The following is a 20,480-nucleotide window of genomic DNA, read 5'->3' as shown; positions in this document are numbered from 1 at the left end:
GACATGAATCAGCTAAGCTGCTTATTCACAGGCAGCCCAATTCAGATCATTTGTTTGGTCAAAAGACCAATTAGTGGCAAAAACATCAGAATTGGACTGCCCGTGTAAACACACCCGTAGTGGATGGAATGTGCATTCAAACTGAATCCATATTTCATGGTTTAGTCTATGACATTGCACTTAACTTTACTGTCATAACTTTTGTCAACAGCGTAGTTAAGGGGTGGTGGAGCCGAAGTTTTTCCTACCTCGCGTTCCCTTAATGTAAGTAAAGAAAGACTGAACATGCAAACAGCCCATCGTCTGACAAATGTTGGGAGTATGTTTTGTTATATATGACATGTTTATTGAAAATTAAAGATATCCCTGGCCTATCACTTGGAGGACAGTAAGAGGGATTTTATTCCTGACACAGGAGGTGTAAAACAATCTCTCATACCCACATATAGAACAGTACTTAATCAAATGGCCATAAAAAAAGCTATCTGTTTATGGCCAGAGACAGATAGAAGAGACTAGATAGGACTAGCAGAAAGCACATTTCTTTGCAGATGAATCTTGTCCAGTGATGTGGAGTTCTCAGTTGGACTGCTGGTTTTCAGTTGACTTTATGCAGATGTTTTTTTCTGGGAAAGATTGATCTTGTCACCCAGACTCAACGCCATGCCCTGTAGAGAGAGGGGAAGTGTTACTTGCAATGTATAAACTTCACAAAATAATTCCACCCCGATGTTTGCATTATTCTATCATTACTACTTCCGTCTACATCGCAAATGGCAACCTATTTACAAAAGTATTGCACTATAATGTAGTCTGAGTGGAAAGTGAGTTTCTCACCTGGCTCTTGGCCCGGATGCGGATGTGTCCGTTGACAGGGGCATCAGGACCCAGGTGGATGGGCTTCTCAATGCTGACGTTGGCCAGGGCGTCTTCACCGAAGATGGAGCGGGCATACAGGTTGGCAGCCATGAAGCCACAGAATCCAGAAAGTGCCTGGTTGTAAGGACAGACAAGGAGTGAGTGAGCATCACATGCATTACTACCTATTTGACCCAGTAGTATGAGTCTGATTGGTCCTGTAGAAATGTGCTCAGTTTGCTGAAGACAGGGCTATTACAAGAGAGAGTCAAGCTTATCTGTCTAAATCCATTAGTGGATTGATGAAGAACTTGAAACAAAATAAATAGGTATATATTGCCTGTATCTCGCAAGGTGCCCTTCTCTTTTCAAATGGATTGATTCAATCAGATAATTATAAAAAGCCATTTAGAAATCAAATCCTAACACTGTAAAAAGGGTAGCAGCAACAGACATGTTAGACGCTCTGACAACTTCCACTCAGCCTTCCTATCTGCCAGGTTTAAAATCTCCATTCTGTTCTACACATCATCCTATTGATGTAGTTCAATCGGCAATATTCCACGACTACTGTACCTTCTCTGGGGTCAGGCACTTCATGTTGGTGGAGCTGAGGATGTGGTGGAGGTACTCGTTCAGGTCTACAATGTTGGTGTTCACCGTCACCTAGAATAAAGTGTTATTACGATCATCCACTGAACACACTAACAAAACAAAATATGGACAGTTCTCTTATCTAGCAGTAGTACCTTATTCTCCCACTCAAACTCAGCCCACATCTGTCTGAATTCTGCATCTGTGCACGAGGCTGGCTGGATGTAGTCCATGATGTCAATGTGGATGTCACTGAGGACCACGCAGTTCCTGTCGCTGGCAGCTCCTGATACATCATACACTGAGAGACAGACAGACATTAGAACTGATGTCATACACATGGAGTGGAGGCTGGCATCAGATTATTCATGACAAGTATTCTGACAGAAGTTAGAAGTGATCCTCTTACCTATGTTGCCAAATATGATGCCATTCTCTGTGGACGCCACTTTGACGTTAGCCTTGATGTTGGCAAAGTCATGGGGTGCCAGAGTGAGAGGAGAAGGCTTCTCAACCAGCTTGAGGTCACCTGTTGGATTGAAAGGTTGATATCAGCATTAGACATACATCACCTATGGCAAACAAGAGAAATTGCCCTGAAACAGCCCTTAGTAAGGTTGTATGACTCTGCATAAAGTCATATGAACTATAGACTAGAACCTCACCCAATGTCGCCAGCTCCAGGGTGCAATTCTGAAGGGTGTCGTTGGTTTGGTTGACGACCAGCACATCCAGCACAATGTCATACTGGTTGACATGGACATAGGCCTCAGCATAGACTGGGTCTGAGAAACCAGTCAGCTGGGTAACCTGCAATACAACATACACTCAGAATGACATGGTCCTCACCAACCGATTGTTATACAACGGAGCAAGTGTCAATAACTACCTCAACAGCACTAATAGCTAAGATGAAAACGTACATTTCTGAATAGGATCCTGATACAATCCATGCCAGAGCCTGAACTTAAAAATGTTATATTCATTCCCTCTTTCATAGTCGTACCTATGGAACAGACCTAGAAAACACAGATTTCTCTGTTGCTATGGCTCACTGTCACGTTGGAAACAATGCCACCTGCTGGCAACTTGAGGTACATCACATACATCTACTATCCAAAAAGGCACATGACCATGTGATTCGCAAGCACACAATTTTGTAATTCTGCAACAGAACAGTGTGTGTGTCTACTGGGTCCTTGTAGGTGTACCTTGTTGAGTTTGGAGGCCATGGGGTCATTAGCCTCCTTCTTAAGAGTGGTTCCCATGGCAGCCAGTAAACTGAGCTGGAACTGGTCCTCCTTGGAGGATGTCTCGTTCTTGGCCGTCAGTTGCATAAAGGAAATGGGGTCATCTGCCTGCACCAGCACGTTCCGTTTCTCTGACTCTTTCTGTGGATAAGAGCACAGAACACCATCAGCACATAGCAATACAATCCAGCAGTGTCCAAATGGATAGGCAGCCAGGTGAAGGGAGGACTAGAGTATAGCTGATTGAACTGGGAGAAGGCAGTGGTTTAGTGAGAAGAGTGGACAGGAAGCTATGGTCTAATAATCTAGCAGCCAGCGCTCCTTCTTACCTTCTGAGATAGCTTCTCCTCCTCCAGCCTGACAGTGAGCATGTGAGACAGGGACTTGCGGCACTCCTTATTAAAGATGTCGTTCATTAGGGGCGAGCACTCGGACAGTACCTTGAGGCACAGAGAGATGCGGTCCACATCGTCGTCTGTGATGGGCTTCTTGGGCAGAGAGGACTTGCCCAAGTGGAGGATAGTGGCCATGATCAGCATAGACTCAGCCACAAAGGACTGAATGGTGATAGAGCATTAGAATCATTTCATGACTTTCAATGGACAGTGAACATGTTTCACAACCGTTTCAGAAGATAAGAGGTTCTATACTTACATTCTGTCTCTTTTTATCTTGAACGATGGCGACATATCGTAGGGCCACTTTAGTCAGGGTTGTGGCCAGGGAGGCTGCCACATAGAAGTCTCCGTCCATCAAGAAGCCCCTGAGAGGAGGCCTACAGGGAAAGGGATGACAGTTTCATTGAGTGTCATATCATCCACTTCTGAAAGACAATCACTGCAAGCTAAGAAACTATGTATTTTAGACACAAAAGGTGACTTACCTGTCCTCTTCCTTCTTTGAGGGTCGGGAGGAGCTGAGGGCGCTCTGTGTGACGTAGGTGCCCATCTCTGTCACCAGTTTGGCTGCTGGCGCTGCGTTCACCTCTTCTTCCGGCTTCCCCTCTCCAGCCTCTTTCTTGATCTCGTTCTCTACTATGGGGATCTGAAAAAGGGACAGACATGAGCAACTGGCATCAAGTATCACTCTGGTATTGAACACCGAAAGTGAATGAATAATCCATAAGCACACACACATACCTCGCCAAGCGACCTGCGCACTTCTGTCATCACACTCTGAATGTCCTCTTTAGTGCTGCAGTATTCTCCCAGGATCCAAAGCGCTCCTCTGTAGATCCTAACACAGTTTAAAAGATTGGATGTCGGCATAAATTTTTACAAATCTGTAATTCTCCAAAAGTATCCTGCAATTCTCTATTTATATGCAAGCTTGTCAGTCTTGGTCTTACTTGACAGTCTTGATGGCGTGGAAGACTTCCAGCATCTTCTCGATGATGAGGGGCCTCAGGTTGTCGAACCTCTGAATGGCCTCCCTCACAAACTCCAGCACATCAGCCGCCGCTGCCTCATTAGTGTCACTCAGGAACTCCATCAGCTGAGTGACACACACATGTTATTTAGATGACATCACAGAGGACAGAATGACCCTAGCTGTGTTTGATTTCAGGGTTTGTATGTGTGAACAGGGTAGACTCACCACAGGAATGACATTGGCCGCCATGTCAGGGAAGCGTACACTGCATGAGTGGAGGGTGCGCACCAGCAGCTGCCTGAATTTATCAGTGTCCTCATGCTCCGTCACATTGTTGGTCTTAATCACCTCCTTCTTCAGAACTATCACCAACTGGAACACAAACACCTTAGTTAGAATAATCATCCTTTTACAAAATAGACAGGAGAGGAGAGTCCACAGAGACAGGAGAGATTAGTCCTGAGGATGACACCCCCACCTCCTCTACGTTTCGGGATGAAACTAGGTCCAAGGCCAGCTGCAGAGTCTTCTTCCGGACCTCGAGGTCAGGCGTGCTCAAAACACGAAGAATGTCCATCACCAGGTCCTGGGTGGACAGAGAACAGACATGTTAACCAGGTTATTATTGCACTTCAAAGACTTACTGGTACCTAACATTGAGTCTGTTCACCAGGAGCATTAATGAAAGTGAAGTCAGAGTACCTGGAGAACACGTTCATGAGTGGGATGCTCCTTCAGCTCTATCAGACGATCCAGGACGATCAGCTTCACGTTGTTGTCACTCTCCTTGATGATCAGGTCGATGTAGCACTGGGCAGCAGCCTAGAACAAATACACAAATGCCATTGAAAGACAATACCAGACCAAAATCCACAGCGGTGCTGTGTTGTAGATAAGTGAGAGGGGGTACCTTGATGGCAGTGGGTGCGCTGGACAGCGTGACAAGAGTGCCAGCTGCCTCGTACTTGACGGCTGGGCTGGAGGACTGCAACAGGTTGTAGATGCAGCGGATGAAGCGGGCACGCTCAGATGGGTTAGCGTGGCACACCTAAACATTGAGGAAACAATAGACATGACAAATAAAAATGCCAGTACTTACGTGGATATAATTTCCAATTGAAGCTTTGTTGTTTTCTTTACCCCTTTTTCTCCCCAATTTCGTGGTATCAAATTGGTCTTGTCTCATCTCTTCAACTCCCGTACGGACTCGGGAGAGACGAAGGTCGAGAGCCGTACGTCCTCCAAAACACAAATGCTTCTTGACATAATGCCCACTTAACCCGGAAGCCGGTCGTACCAATGTGTCAGAGGAAACACAGTACACATAGGGGCCACAGGAGTCGCTAGTGTGCGATGGGACAAGAACATCCCTCCTGACCAAACCCTCCCCTAACCTGGATGACGCTGGGCCAATTGTGCGCCGCCACATGGGTCTCCCAGTCGCATCCGGCTGAGACAGAGCCTGGACTTGAACCCAGAATCTCTAGCGCGATGTAGTGCCTTAGACCACTGCGCCACTCGGGAGGCCCTTCAAGCTTCGTTTTAATTTTCTTTAACTCATAGCATAATGTCTTAATAGACCACACACATTGGCATATGTTTCAGCTTGCTCCTTCCTCAGTGCATGTGAGACAGAGAAACAGACATCAAGTGACATCCTGTGTTTTTCTTTACATATTTCTCAAAAGAGATATCTGGAGGTTTCTAGTGGGAAAATGTCTGAAGGACTCACCTTGTAAATGAGTTCCACAATGACCAACTGGAGAATATCTCCAAATGTATGCACTTGATCAATGCAGGTGCTGAGGTAATCCAGAGCTCTGTCCTGCACAGTGGAAATGACCAGTGTTAGTCCCAGACACAGAAAAATGTTGGTGAACAGTCTCTAATAAATAAAAAACTGAAGATGCAATTGACCTGGTCTGCGTGAATGAGCATCATGAAAGCATTTCTCTTGCAGCTGGCATCTTTTTCATTCACAAGGAAATCATGGATCAACTCAGGGGCATCTGGGATGAGATTTTCAAAGTTCCTGAGATGGAAATAAAATTGCTCAAGTAAATGCCATGTTCTCCATTAAGGGTCATAAACAGTCATATCGAACTTCCGTATTGTATCTCTACAGTAAGTTTACCTGTAGATTGTGTAGATGGCCAGTACAGCATTGCGGCGAACGTAGCTGTGGCGGTGCTCCAGGCAGGCACGGATGGCGGGCATGAGGGGCTCCAGCAGCTCAGACTCCTTTAACTTGCACAGGAAGCGCAGGGTGGATCCACGGATGAACTCATTGGGGTGCTGCAAGTCCTGAAACAGACAAACATAAATTTAATGCCTCTTATTCAAGGATAATAGTCACACATCATACTTTCTTGTGCTAATTATATAATTTATCGAACATTCAGACAGAAAGTACACTTGTGTAGTATGCTACTATACCTTTCTGTAGGCGTCACAGACCAGGATCATCTCCTGAAGCAGCTTGCCATCTGGAGTCGTCTTGGGGACAATCTCCCAGAAGACTAGCAGAAGCTTTTTAATGGTGTGGTCTTGAAGTGGGAGGACAAATCGGATGATGGTCATCAGTAGGCCTGGCAGCTTCTCTCCATTCAGTATCATGATGATTACCTTCTTCAGGGCCTCTGTCTTTGCCTTGATCTCTCCTTTTTCTGATATCAGAAAAAAATTACATTGTATTACTCTTAAAGTCACACTAATCATAGATCATTCACACTGATTGTTTAGGTGCCTATTGACAATGCAGATAGGGTCAACAAAGGACACTTACCTAAATCTGCTTTGAGACTGACTTCCGATGGAGGTTCGGTGTCATTTGGAACATTGATCAAAGTGTAACAAACATTCTCTGCGGCTGTCATTTTGCCGGATGAATCGTCTTTCCTCTTGCAACACCCCAATCAACAGAACTGTTAAGATGATTCCTATGAAGTACCCATCAAGTAATGTTAATGCATAATCCGAAAAATGTAAACATAGATGCTATTGCACATAAGTTACTGAACACGATTCGTTCTTTCTAATACTGCACAGCTGTAGCTAAGAAATATATGGTAGCTAGTCGACACGTCAGTTAGCTAGCTTGTACTATAGTAGTTAGTAACGTTACTATAGTAGCTAGTTAATTTTCTTCATTCACACAGGCCGCCTCGGTTGTTAGTTAGCTAGTATGCTAGTTATTGACAAGTCAATGGCCTAACGAATTATGCAGCTCAATCAGTGATATTCACAAAAAAAAACAGATATGCAATATGCCAGTAACACTTCACAGAACCTATTAAGACGTTTTGATGTTGCAAATTGAGCAAGCTCAAACGCTTGTCGTCCATTACAGCTAATGTTAGCATGCAAATGGTGGATGGATACCAAAACATATTTGGAATAATTACCCAAACCAATCTTTCCACACTTGGTCACGATAGAGAAATAAGCACGTTGCTGCCTTTTACTGCACGTTAACTATATTTCATAATATCATTTGTCGCGTCTGTTATTTAATTGGGCAGCTGTAAAATTGCTGATATCTTCTCGAGCTGTCCGTTCCCAACTTCCCTGTGACGTGGAAGATTAGCTACTTTCTGAGCCACATCACTGCAACAGCAAGTGAAAAGGGACAAATAACCCGGATATCTAGACGCGAAGACGAAATTCTAATTATGAGTGTTTCCCAATATAACAATCTTCCATATTGCCTCCATGTATGTACTCTGAACCGATGCTTTACATATTTTTCCTACAAGTAACATACATTTGCTCTTTATGAAATATTGAATTGTAGATTTTGTTTATCCCCCATCACTTGGTATGGCCCAATCCAGAGGGTTGACCACATTATATAAGGCTACCATTTCAGTTGGGGTTGTAAGTAGGTTGTGTTACCAGTGATTATGATTCAATAAAGTCCATAGTAATCCCGGGTTAGTCATGATGTTTGAACATCTGTGTTTTTCTTTTTTTTTGTTCAAAGTTCAGTTGGTGCTTAGGTATAAATAAACCCACTTCAGTTCCTACCTTCTCTTTGAAAACATCCACCGAGTGGCCACATAAGAACATAGAATGACAATGCAGTAATGAGAAAATATAACATCACATTTACATTTATTTTAACGAACCAGACAAGTTCAGAAAAAGTTGTCTTTAATGACAAAAAATGAATGCAAACATTGAATGGCTAACAAAAATCATAGTCGACTTGAACATAATGGTAATTGTTCTCCATGTTGAAACAGTTACAAGTGAGTGTGGGTGGAATATTGGTTGTGGACAGGATGCCACCCAATGACTGAAAGAATCAGGGATAAGAGCTTTGTCATCTTCACACTGTCTGGGACACACTTCAATCTCAGAGCTCCATGGGCTCTTCTGGCTTCTCTGCTGCCACCTCGTCGTCTGGCTGGGCAACCTGCAGCACAACAAGAGGACAAGGCATGTGCATTGTCAGGTATGAAGATAACTGAATAATGTACCGTCAATAATCTTAAGGCAATAACCGTTCCTCTTGACAAGTTTCCTCTGAGAAAATATTTGTATTCAAAATTTGCCACGTTGTTTTTTACCCTTCTCTGTGGCCTCTCCTCAAGGCCTTCAAGGAATGATGCCACATCGCCATCATCGTAGATGGTGAACTCCATGTCCTTGCCAACAATCCCGATGGACACATTCTAAAAGGGCAGACAGTAAGTTGTCAATCTGTGATTTAAGTTGTGTTCTGATCCCCTACCCTTCTCTCTGAACCCCTCATGAATTTAAAAACATTGGATTAGTGTAAGAATGGCTAGGTGTTTTCACATAATAGTAGTTATACCAGTCCACCCGCTAACCCCTCTTTTACGCTACTGCTACTCTCTGTTCATCATACATGCATAGTCACTTTAACCATATCTACATACTACCTCAATCAGCCTGACTAACCGGTGTCTGTATGTAGCCTCGCTACTTTTATAGCCTCGCTACTGTATATAGCCTGTCTTTTTACTGTTGTTTTATTTCTTTACCTACCCATTGTTCACCTAATACCTTTTTTGCACTATTGGTTAGAGCCTGTAAGTAAGCATTTCACTGTAAGGTGTTGTACTCGGCGCACGTGACAAATAAACTTTGATTTGATATGCAGGGTGTACCGGTACAGAGTTAGTTGAGGTAATTGAGGAAACATTTACATGTAGGTAGAGGTTTAGTGACTCACAAGGGGGCGATAGCAAAGTTTTGTAATGTTATTTATTTTTATTAGTTGCAAGCTGGCAGCCTGGCTAGCTGGCTTTAAAAATAGGAAGCTAGCTAGCCTTTTTAACATCCCACATCTATCTCCATGTGAAAGAATCAGATGTATAATTTAAACATATGCACTGGCAAATATTTGTATACTTGCAGGTTTAACTACTGATGGGGGAACAAAGCTTCCTGAAGCTGAGGTTTTCAAGACAATTGTGTCAAATAGGTTCATTACTCAAGGCTTTAATTAACACAGTGTACGCCTACTGTTCAAAATCATTTAGAGCAGCCAAATTAGCGTTTGCTCAGCATAGCCTTTTTGTCTTCTACCAAACCAATCAGGTGGTTGTTCGACGAAATGAAGCTTCGGACGTCATTAATAACGTTCTTCTGATAAAGTGATACAGGCATTGGTACACTGCTTCAAAGTACACTTCTTAGAGATTTTGACGCATGCCTCAGAGCTCAGGCATCAAACGTAACATCACTAAGTGTAGCCCAAAACATGATCCCAGTTTGATATGCTGCTTGTGTATTAATTCCCATATCAGCTAAAAACAGAACATCATAATGTTTTGCTTACAGAGAAAAAAGAACATGGCTAGCTAGTTGGCTATAGCAGGTTCTACCATTTCACACTAGCCTGAGTTATAACTTCTAAACAAGATACCTTTTTGGGTGGATTCTTGTTGTTTGGTTATCAATGGAAATTAGGCTACTTGATTAATAATCTATAGATCGGATCGATGGAACCAAGTGACAACACTGCCCCCCATGGCTGCGGAAAAAATGATACGTCGCATCTCAATTTTCAGGCAGTAGAAAAGCAATGCCGGATGGTATTACAAGAAGCTGCCCCTTTTGTGACAAAAAAAATGACATTCCAACATTGCGCTACGCTCTGAATCTTGCGTCACCATAGAGCTTGCAGTAAGCTTAAGGTTTACCTTTGTGGTAAGATCTTGTTCTGCAGGTAGAGTTTCTCTCAGTCCCCGGAGGCCATGTTGAACCAGGTCATTCAGTTCACCTACAAGACAGAATGAAAGTTTTACAACGTGCTTACATCAGAAGCAGAGAAGAAAAGGCTTAAAATACTCACAGTCGAGAAAAGTGTCCATATGTCTTTCCAGGTAGGTACGTGCAGACTGGGAGCGGGCCCCTATGGACATGGCCTTGCAATCAAAGTAGTTGGCAGAGGGGCAGGTCTGGAAAATGTGTGGCCCCATATCCTAGACGAGACAAACAATATTAGATATGACATACTACTCCACTAATATTTATAGAGGGACAAACCAACCAATACATATCTTACATCATATCCTGCGATGAGTAACCCCACACCATAAGGCCTTCTTCCATATCTCTGTGTAGGGATCTGGGTTTCTGAGTGCTAGGTCAAGGTAGATTGTCTTAGTTGCAACGGTGTAAAAACTTTTAAAATGACCAATATAGACAATTCATGTTAACCATCATAAAAACTACATTTGTGGTAAAAGGATACTGCTTCCAATTAGTGTGACCAAGCGGGACACAGGGAGAGGCCGATCAAACACAAACCTGGAGTCCAGGCACTCCTGACGCATAAAGTTGCTGAAGGAGTATGATGGAAGAAAGTGTTAACCTCAATCAGAAGAACACTGTCTAATTCTCTTCAAGAATATGAAAAACCATGCACAACAGATCCTCTCTTACCAGAGTAGCCTTGCATCAGCAGTGAGGCCAGCAATGGAGATGCCAATATGGCTGTCGACATGTAGAATTTTCTTCTGATGGGCAGCCAACTCGGACTGAGCTCTCTGGACAAGAACACAAAATTAGGATTATAAATAGACTTTACACTACTTTTCATATAATCATGTCCTTGAATGCAAATGTAAAATCAATGCAAATTGTACCTTCAGAGCCACAAGCACAGCATGACTGTGAGATTTCAGACCCACTGTGGCAGATCCTTGTTTCACTGCTTCCATAGCATATTCAATCTGATGAATACGCCCCTGAAACACAAAACAGTGACCTGTTATGAGTCACAAATATTGCAGCTGAAATTGCTAACTGTTATGTTACCTATATTTGCAGACTTACCTGTGGACTCCAAACTGTGACATCATTGTCATACTGGTTGCGGAACTAAGAAAAATACAAAAATTAGTCCACAATCTAGAAACCTACATGTTGCTGTCGTCATAGTACAATATGTCATCATTGATTCCATAATAGAAATCAAGTTCAATTTGCATGTGAAAATGTTATCATGGAACCCATTATTGCTCCATTGTTTATATTGGCTGCCCAAAGCCCACTTTTTAATGGTAACAGTTACTTCTTAAGTGTCTTTAACAAGTCAATGACTCAGCTAAAACAGCGCTGATTTAACTAGCTAGCAACACAGCTTGGTCTTCACACAGTGAAGTTTGACTTCAAGTTGTGAAGAAGTAGCTAAGCTCGCTAACGTTAGCTGAATAGATAACATTAGCTAGCTAGCTACTACCATTGATTAAAATTGTAGCTAATAACATTAAGCAAGAAGTTAGCTACTCCTATCATATTCTACCCAAAATATGGGATAGTCACAGGCTAGGGATGCTGCCATAGCATTTGTTGTTGTCTTAGCTGGCTTTCTATTTCATTACCCTTTTTTTACCGGTACAGTAGCGTGGCTAGTAAACTTAACTAAATGCTTACTCATTGCTGGATAGCTAACTAGTTAGCTAGGTAGCCTTTCCATCCAACTACAGATAACAGAGATTTCTGGTGCATTTACTTAATACGTTTGCATTCATTTTTTTATATATCGTACATATTATATTATTTATTCCAAGCTTACCATGATGATAGAGCTTTCCACCAACAGGAGCCTCAGATAACCGATGAGTGCTTGATTACTTTTCCTATTGATGTCTGCGCAAAGGGAAACAAGTAGATCACAGAGAGGGGGAACCGCGTTCTGTATTTTTCTCTCTGCCAGATGTGATGTGAAATGATTCACCAGACACTGCTGAAGAAATCAGAAACCCCCACAATACACAAAGTAAAAGCGTGCAATTACTCAATACACCGAATGTTAAACATAATCTACAATCTCGTCGAAATAACTTTTTATCCCTGAAAATTTCGATTTTGAAGGTGCGTTCCTTATTCTTACATAAATATCACTTGCTTTCTATGATATATCCAAATAGAGTTCCATCTTCTCTGATATATGTAGTGATCAAAATATGCGATTCCTTGGAGGAACATTGCTTTCATTTACAAAGTCTCATTAGAACACATACAAAATAGGTATTCTAAGATTAAGCTTTTTTTTTTTATGAAGTGGTAGATTTCGTTAGTTGAACATATTTGGAAATCTTTCAATATCACAGGGCTGCCAGAGTAATTAGGCCTAGATAGGGGTACAATAGCCTGGCTGGGTAATTACACTAGAAAATAACTACTACTATTATTACTACTACTTCTACTACCACTAATAATAATGGCTAAATCTTCAAATAATGGGCCTTATTGTTGGCCAAAATGTACTTTATCAATCATAAAATCCTAATGAAACAGATCAAGTTGCATATCTGTTTGAAGGCAAGATAATTTGACGTTTGGATTTTGTCCAAAGTAACGCAAGCAAACTCAGGTAAATTGATAAATGCACTGTCAACATGTTGACGTTGTGTGGTTGTTTTTAGCTGTACATATTATCTTTTTTTGGGGGGGTTTTCAGTGTATTTTGAACGCGTCCAGACAATGCAATTAATTGTGATTTAAAAAACGCGTGCACTAAAATTACAAAAAGTTAACTCGAGCTGATTAACTCCGACAGCCTTAGATTTTATATAGCAGCACTCTTCTTCCGTTTTCTGACCGACCATGAGAGTGCACGGTTTGTTCCAGTGCTGCAGAGCGCGTGCCTGTGTAGATCTGTAGTTTTTGTAGCGGATTGTCACATCTAGGCGGCGACACGGAGTCCCTTTTATCTAAAAACAACAACATTTCACCTTCTCTTTCTTTTAGTCAAAATGCTTGAGCACGTTTGAGTGACCATGGAGTGCGTTTGCCGTCATGTTAATATGTGTTAATACGTCGAGAATATTGGGAGAAGGAAACTTTTGAAGGAATCCAAGGAGCTACAGTTGAAAACATGGCTGTTCGCGAGGAAGGAGAGGTTTTGCACAGTAAAATCAGGCACCACGATGGGGTTGCCAATGCAAACAGCACAGAGAGCTTCAGGAACGGCTATGTGAAGAGCTGCGTCACCCCTTTAAAACAAGACAATCAAAGGGGATTTTTGTTTAACGTCTGTAGGTTTTGCAATGAGGACATTCTGAATTCAAAAATATTTCGAATTTCTGGCCTATACCTGGGTGCATTCGCAATTTTTGCAGTTTCGTTGCTTATTTCCAGGAGCTTACAAAGTGACTTCAGCTTTTGGGATTTGCGGACTTTTCTGTCGGGCTTCTCTCAGTCCATCAGCCCTCTCTTTAGCATAGGCTGTGCATTCTTCTTTTTGACCTTTTATTTAAGGAGGAAAAAGAGGGAAAGTAATAAATGTTGGCTTGTGTCACTGCCAGCATCATGTTACTTAGGGGATTTTTTAGTTTTGCGGTTTTTGCAGTGGGGAGAGGACCAACACCAGATGCAAATGTTTGGCAGGTTGTTATTCGTGTTGGGGTGTGTGGGTCTCCTAACACTGATCCCCACTTTGAAACTCAAACACAGTGTTCTGATCCTGGTGTTTGCCAGTGTTGTGTGGTTGGTGTCTTTCACCAGTCTGAGCTGTCTGCCTGCACTCCTGAGACCCGTGTTTGCGTGTTTGGCGGGTGTCTCAGGCTCGCTCTTGTCCCTCTGTTTTGACCATTATTACCCGTCGAGGGAAACGCCGAATAGGAGCTCCAGCAACGAGGAGAAAGTCCCTGTGATCAGACCCAGGAGAAGATCCAGTTGTGTTTCTTTGGGGGAAACGTCGACCAGCTATTATGGCAGCTGTAAAATGCCTCGCAGACCTTCGTTACCGTGCATATCCAGAGAACAGGTAGGTCATGGCTGGCATAAAGTTCATCATTGCCTTCATTAATTTGTGCAAAAAGTATCACTCACTGACTGCTCAGTGAGCACACGTGCGCAAGAGTACACAACCTTGAACCTGTGGTCTCCAGCAAGGAGGCAATTAAACCCCATATCCAGAATGCATAGGCCTACAGTAGTCCAGACAGACAATCACCCCTACACTGCTGAACTATTCACCATCCAGGTCACTCACCTCTACTCACACCAAATAATTGTCTCTTGAAATAAACTATTCTGATGGTCCTGCAATAATTAAACCCATATGACTAAAACATGCAGCCACACACACCAGAAAGTTAATTTACCTAAGTAACTTTTATTCAGACATCCTATTCTATTCTTGTTTGTTGAGTGTTGTGTTGATGACAGGAAAACCTGTCAAACAAGTTAAGTCCAAGTTCAAGGGTGATCACTTATGGTAGAGTAATCAATGCAATGATCATTATTTAGTAATTCACTCACAAGCGTAATTTTCATATAGGCTTAGAAAATAAGTGGTTAGTGCTACATGTTCACTAATCTCTGAAGTTCTCTATAAGGTTATTATTTCACTGTAGTTAGGATATCCTGGTGTGAGTTCACTGCAATGGAAAGTGGGAGTAACATAAAGTGTATTTATTTGGCTTCAACACTCACTGTATTCCAGGCAATGTATTGTGACCACGGAGGATATTCATTCCCCAATAGTTCAAGATGGAAGATATTCATCCAAGACCCCCCAATAGTCAAACATCCTGTTCACACTTACAGTTGATTGTAAACAAACAATATCACTGACCCAGCTGAGCAAGGCAAGCCCTTTTTAAAGATTCTGTCTGTAAAATGTTATAGGCTACTATTTTTTTTTTTAAATGCCCCTTGATTTTATGAAGAAGACAACTTGATGACTTGACAACATATTACTTTCTTATGCATGCCCAATCATAACATTCAGGGATGTGAAATATTGCTAGCTTGCTTACATTTTCAATATCTAAGCACAAGAACCAATTGTGTATCAGAAAGAAGCTGTTTTTGGAAGGACAGGGCCCTCCACTCTGACAGTAAATAGACATCAGGCGTTAACATCAAATTATGTTCCATATTTTAAAACCCTAAAGGAATGTAATTCCTTTAAAGATTTATAATAACAGGCTATTTGTGTGTAGAAACTTTATGGATTGCAGTCTGCCTTCATTTTATTATCAGTGATGGTAGCTGATTCTAGTTTATTTGTGAAATATTTAGGCGTAATGTCACACATTAACAGTAAGAGTTTTCAAATCCAACGAGGGCAATATGTTCAGCTGACATTTTAGTATGTGCTCTGCCCTCTCTGACCATATTAGATTAGCCTATCATATTGTTCATTATCAGTTTTATTTATCCGAATTTAGTTTTGCCTCTCTGATTCTGTCTGAACCTGTGACGTTTTATAAAAGTGACCTGCCAAATATTGTTTCAGCAATAGCCTTTGTTGTAAACTGGACTACCTTAAAGATGGAGATTATTATGAAAAGATAAGACACATACGCTGCATAAAGGATGTTTTATTACGGTGTTGTAATAGCACACTTCACTCATACAACACAACATTGAATTTGTTCTTTGTTCATTTGACTCATTGTCCTGCAGTGGATGTTGTCAGGAATAGATTGCAGGCTCAAGTCTGGATACTACCATACAGGTCTGGTCTAGCATTAATGTTGTCAGGCAGTGAGGGGCATTTGTGTAGACCAGTATTGATCAGTGAAATAAAGATGTCACTGCCTGTTGTCCAACTGTATTGACTTAACAAGAGAGGACAAGAGTGCCAGCATTACCCAAAACGTGCTACTGTCCTAGCTGAAGGACCATATTTTAATATCGTAGGCAAGAACGTTAAGAGTGTGATGTGTACGTCAGGTACAGTGTCCACAATCAAGTCCTGAATGTCACACTTTGTCATGATGTAGTGTAGACTAATAGTAATTCAGCCTAGCTCAAATATGGTCTTAGCAGACACATTTAGTTGGGAACTGAAAGGATGAACTCAAACGTAATACTAACCATTGATCATACTTGTCATCCACACATGCATAGATTACGGGACTTGTTTGGTCACACATTAAATGGCGCCTCATGTATCATGACATTACATGATTTGTTGGTCATTGATTCATCAGAAAATGTATAGTAAAATAATTTATATTTTTGGGGGTCAGCACATGATGCTTATGACACATGCTGTGTGGAATGTGGAAAAGACTAACTCATGTCACTTGAAAAAAAATAATGATTTTTACCTTAAAAGAGATTGTGTCTTGCAACATTGACAATGTGGAAAAATACACAATTAATATAATAACATTTTCCACAAATTAATATTTACAAATGAACAACACCACCATATACGATCAGTGGACAACCACATTTGGGTTTGCATACAAAGTTTAGACACGATCCTTGCTTTTGTCCAGAAGCTCTGTTGGTATTTACGTGATGGTATGCTGTGTGTCCTGTTCTGCATTAGATCCATTTGTTGCCAGACAGTGATGCATTTAGGCCTTGTTTTTTAAATGTTTCTAGTTTCCACACAACAAATGTTCAGTGTTAGCTGCCAGACCCGTATCAACACCAACACCTTTTGATATGAGACCATGTGCAGCTGAAATCAAAATGATTTAGTCTTTGAAAGACAACTCTGTTTTAATAGGCCTGTCTCTTGCTGGAACTCTCACATGATAACTACAGTTAAAGTCGGAAGTTTACATACACCTTAGCCAACTACATTTAAACTCAGTTTTTCACAATTCTTGACATTTAATCTTAGTAAAAATTCCCTGTCTTAGGTCAGTTAGGATCACCACTTTATTTTAAGAATGTGAAATGTCAGAATAATAGCAGAGAGAATGATTTAGTTCAGCTTTTATTTATTTCATCACATTCCCAGTGGGTCAGAAGTTTACATGCTACCAAATACTAATTGAGTGTATTGCCTTTAAATCGTTTAACTTGGGTCAAACGTTTCTGGTAGTCTTCCACAAGCTTCCCACAAAAAGTTGGGTGAATTTTGTCCCATTCCTCCTGACAGAGCTGGTTATAACTGCGTCAGGTTTGTAGGCCTCCTTGCTCGCACATGGTTTTTCAGTTCTTATGGGATTGAGGTCAGGGCGTTGTGATGGCCACTCCAATACTTTGACTTTGTTTACCTTAAGCCATGTTGCCACAACTTTGGAAGTATGCTGGGGGTCATTGTCCATTTGGAAGACCTATTTGCGACCAAGCTTGAACTTCCTGACTGATGTCTTGATATGTTGCTTCAATATATCCACATCATTTTCCTTTCTCATGTTGTCATCTATTTTGTGAAGTGCACCAGTCCCTCCTGCAGCAAAGCACCCCACAACATGATGCTGCCACCCCCGTACTTCACGGTTGGGATGGTGTTCTTCGGCTTGCAAGCATCCCCCTTTTTCCTACAAACATAAGGATGGTCATTATGGCCAAACAGTTCTGTTTTTGTTTCATCAGACCAGAGGACATTTCTCCAAAAAGTCAGATCTTTGTCCCCATGTGCAGTTGCAAACCGTTGTCTGAATTTTTTTATGGCGGTTTTGGAGCAGTGGCTTCTTCCTTGCCGAGCGGCCTTTCAGGTTATGTCGATATAGGACGAGTTATACTGTGGATATAGATACTTTTGTACCTGTTTCCTCCAGCATCTTTACAAGGTCCTTTGCTGCTGTTCTGGGATTGATTTGCACTTTTCGCACCAAAGAACATTGATCTCGAGGAGACCGAACGCGTCTCCTTCCTGAGCGGTATGACGGCTGCGTGGTCCTATGGTGTTTATACTTGCGTACTATTGTTTGTACAGATGAACGTGGTACCTTCAAGCGTTTGGAAATTGCTCCCAAGGATGAACCAGGCTTGTGGAGGTCTACAATTTTTTTTCTGAGGTCTTTGCTGATTTCTTTTGATTTTCTCATGATATCAAGCAAAGAGGCGGTGAGTTTGAAGGTAGGCCTTGAAATACATCCACAGGTACACCTCCAATTGACTGAAATTATGTCAATTAGCCTATCAGAAGCTTCTAAAGCCATGACATCAAGTTCTGGAATTTTCCAAGCTGTTTAAAGGCACAGTCAACTTAGTGTGTGTAATCTTCTGACCCACTGGAATTGTGATACAGTGAATTATAAGTGAAATAGTCTTGTCTGTAAACAATTGTTGGAAAAATTACTTGTGTCATGCACAAAGTAGATGTCCTAACCGACTTTCCAAAACTATAGTTTGTTAAAAGACATTTGTGGAGTGGTTGAAACACTTAGGTTAGAGTCATTAAAACTAGTTTATGTAAACTTCCGACTTCAACTCTATGTAGGCCTTGTTTTGGAGCACTATCACATTCTTCTCAGGACTCTGACTTTTTTTTACAAGTTGAAAAATGTAGGAGCACACAAAGAAATTTAGGAGCACAATGAAAAATATTTGAGGTAACAAGCCAGGTTCTTTGTATTAATTGTGCAAGCATGACGGTCATGAATCTGTGCTTAGTGTATTCTCCAAGGGCTGCGCGGTATAGTGAAGTAATCATTGCAACAATTATCATCTGGGTGATTATTATTTATTTATTTTTTTGGGGGGGAGGGGTTGCACAGATGCTCCTAAATTAAAATTCATGGTAGCACAGCAAAATATTTAGGCGTATTTGCAAGTAAAATGGTCGCACTGTAGAGCCCTGCTGCTACAATTCACTATGCTGTTTTTTAAACGTGGAACACAAAGTTACACCATGCTATTTTTGTATGTAAGCCTTCATACTGTGCTTGACACTCCTTTGTACACCTACTAATACTGTTCAAATACCTATGATATAGGTCTACTTCATTATGAATTGTATAGGTCAACAAAGGCATGACTAAGGAGGACCATAATGCAGAGAAGAGAAAGTTTTACATCTAATTTGCATGTCTATCACCTCACTTTGTAAAATGTCATTCTGAAACCTTCTCTGGTATTAGGTTAGACGTTCTGAGCATAAGACTTAGTGTCCCAGTGATGAATGATCAGTGATAGGCCATAAGCACTGATACAGTATTTCTTATTTTGGACTCTGATACCTTACATTTTTAAAGTTTGGTTTACATTGGCACATCAGTCATGTTTTTCATAAAGATACTGAAGTTTGGATTTCAGCTTGATAGTTCATGCTAAAAAGCAATGAATAGTACAGCCAAAACAGCCAGGCAAAAGAAGTCCAGATGTCGACTAGTTTGGCTCTTAAGTGTTGGACACACAGTTGGACAAATGTCTTACATTTCAAATCAGATCAAATCACTACATAATCATCAGTGTGTTATCTTATTTATTGTGTTGTTTTCAAGATTATTTGACATTCTTTGAAATTTATTGCAGTTTGACTTTAAGGGTGACGTCATCTGTCTGCAAAACAATCCTCGCAGAGCGCAATTAGGCCTAGAACATAATACACGCAGTCGCAGTAGACTTCTTTTTACGATGTCTGTGGGAAGGCAGGGATCATTTATGAAGAGTTAAGGTAAACAGTGTAAAAGTGCTTTGCACACGACATTGCCATCAGCAGTGGGCCTATTCCAAACTATTTAAAAAGTTACTTTGGGCATCTTTGCTTGCGTTGTATGTCGGACAGACAATGTAGCTCATTATCTTGTAATAGTACCCTCCCTCATATAGATAGTACAATTGTCATACTTTCAGGGGATGTTACTGAAGAAGGTACATTGAACTTGTTCTCAACTTGCCTACCTGGTTTACTAAAGGTGAAATAAAAACATTGAATCTATATTCTTTGCTGACTAGCAAATGGCTGTGAATGTGTTGTGAATGGAGAGCAACATTAAACTTATGAGCGTCTTACTTGGTTGAGATAACACTCTGTCCTGTGATCTTATGACCTAGCTAGTACACCACAACACCTCAGCCTCTCCTGCACTTCCTGATTATCTTTGGAAACTTAGTCTTCATACATTACGCTTGCTCTTTTGAAGTGTTTTAGCCAGTTGGTAGCCAACAGACCCCGTTGTGGTTCCTAAACTGATGGACTAGCCAACTATAGTGATAATTGGTCATTGCAGTTTTGTGGGAATATCTCATTGATGTGCGGTCTCACGTCATGTCTGGCCT

General features: G+C 41.4%; 3 protein-coding genes across 4 annotated transcripts in view; 1 reads left to right on the top strand and 2 right to left on the bottom strand.

Annotated features, from left to right (window-relative positions):
• Positions 1-324: 324 nt before the first annotated feature.
• Positions 325-7,712, bottom strand: LOC110506678 (coatomer subunit beta). The gene is made up of 22 exons (XM_021586469.3): positions 7,478-7,712; positions 6,859-7,012; positions 6,510-6,739; positions 6,208-6,377; positions 5,991-6,105; positions 5,806-5,898; positions 4,984-5,121; positions 4,776-4,895; positions 4,552-4,659; positions 4,299-4,445; positions 4,051-4,196; positions 3,842-3,938; positions 3,586-3,746; positions 3,357-3,477; positions 3,032-3,259; positions 2,664-2,843; positions 2,118-2,262; positions 1,862-1,981; positions 1,608-1,753; positions 1,435-1,524; positions 838-993; positions 325-668 (listed from the first exon to the last, which is right to left on the bottom strand). Exons 2-22 carry the CDS (start codon positions 6,947-6,949, stop codon positions 609-611), a joined length of 2,862 nt encoding a protein of 953 aa, XP_021442144.2. The 5' UTR covers positions 6,950-7,012; positions 7,478-7,712; the 3' UTR covers positions 325-608.
• Positions 7,713-8,208: 496 nt separating this feature from the next.
• Positions 8,209-12,293, bottom strand: LOC110506680 (proteasome subunit alpha type-1). The gene is made up of 10 exons (XM_021586471.3): positions 12,127-12,293; positions 11,385-11,429; positions 11,195-11,296; positions 10,992-11,095; positions 10,801-10,889; positions 10,612-10,682; positions 10,399-10,528; positions 10,247-10,326; positions 8,645-8,749; positions 8,209-8,490 (listed from the first exon to the last, which is right to left on the bottom strand). Exons 1-10 carry the CDS (start codon positions 12,127-12,129, stop codon positions 8,431-8,433), a joined length of 789 nt encoding a protein of 262 aa, XP_021442146.1. The 5' UTR covers positions 12,130-12,293; the 3' UTR covers positions 8,209-8,430.
• Positions 12,294-13,152: 859 nt separating this feature from the next.
• Positions 13,153-20,480, top strand: part of LOC110506676 (cGMP-inhibited 3',5'-cyclic phosphodiesterase 3B) — an 84,261-nt gene continuing 76,933 nt past the window's right edge. For both annotated transcript variants that reach the window (XM_036963255.2, XM_036963254.2), the window contains exon 1: positions 13,153-14,322. In XM_036963255.2, coding sequence (XP_036819150.1) covers positions 13,432-14,322 — 891 coding nt within the window. In that variant the 5' untranslated portion in view covers positions 13,153-13,431. The remainder of the gene's footprint in view (positions 14,323-20,480) is intronic.

This window comes from Oncorhynchus mykiss, chromosome 26 (assembly GCF_057628025.1).
Source record: "Oncorhynchus mykiss isolate SJ-2025 chromosome 26, ASM5762802v1, whole genome shotgun sequence".
NCBI lineage: Eukaryota > Metazoa > Chordata > Actinopteri > Salmoniformes > Salmonidae > Oncorhynchus > Oncorhynchus mykiss.
The sequence above is the reverse complement of the archived record's forward strand: the minus strand, read 5'-3'. Positions and strand labels throughout refer to the sequence as shown.

Coding starts and splice junctions, on each gene's coding strand:
- LOC110506678 (XM_021586469.3), bottom strand. CDS start 6,949: ATGACAGCCGCAGAGAATGTTTGTTACACTTTGATCAATGTTCCAAAT. Junction 3,747..3,841: donor TGCGCAGGTCGCTTGGCGAG/GTATGTGTGTGT, acceptor TCCCTTTTTCAG/ATCCCCATAGTAGAGAACGA. Junction 2,844..3,031: donor AGGAGAAGCTATCTCAGAAG/GTAAGAAGGAGC, acceptor TCTTATCCACAG/AAAGAGTCAGAGAAACGGAA.
- LOC110506680 (XM_021586471.3), bottom strand. Junction 11,297..11,384: donor TCACAGTTTGGAGTCCACAG/GTAAGTCTGCAA, acceptor TTTGTGTTTCAG/GGGCGTATTCATCAGATTGA. Junction 11,096..11,194: donor CTGTGCTTGTGGCTCTGAAG/GTACAATTTGCA, acceptor GTTCTTGTCCAG/AGAGCTCAGTCCGAGTTGGC.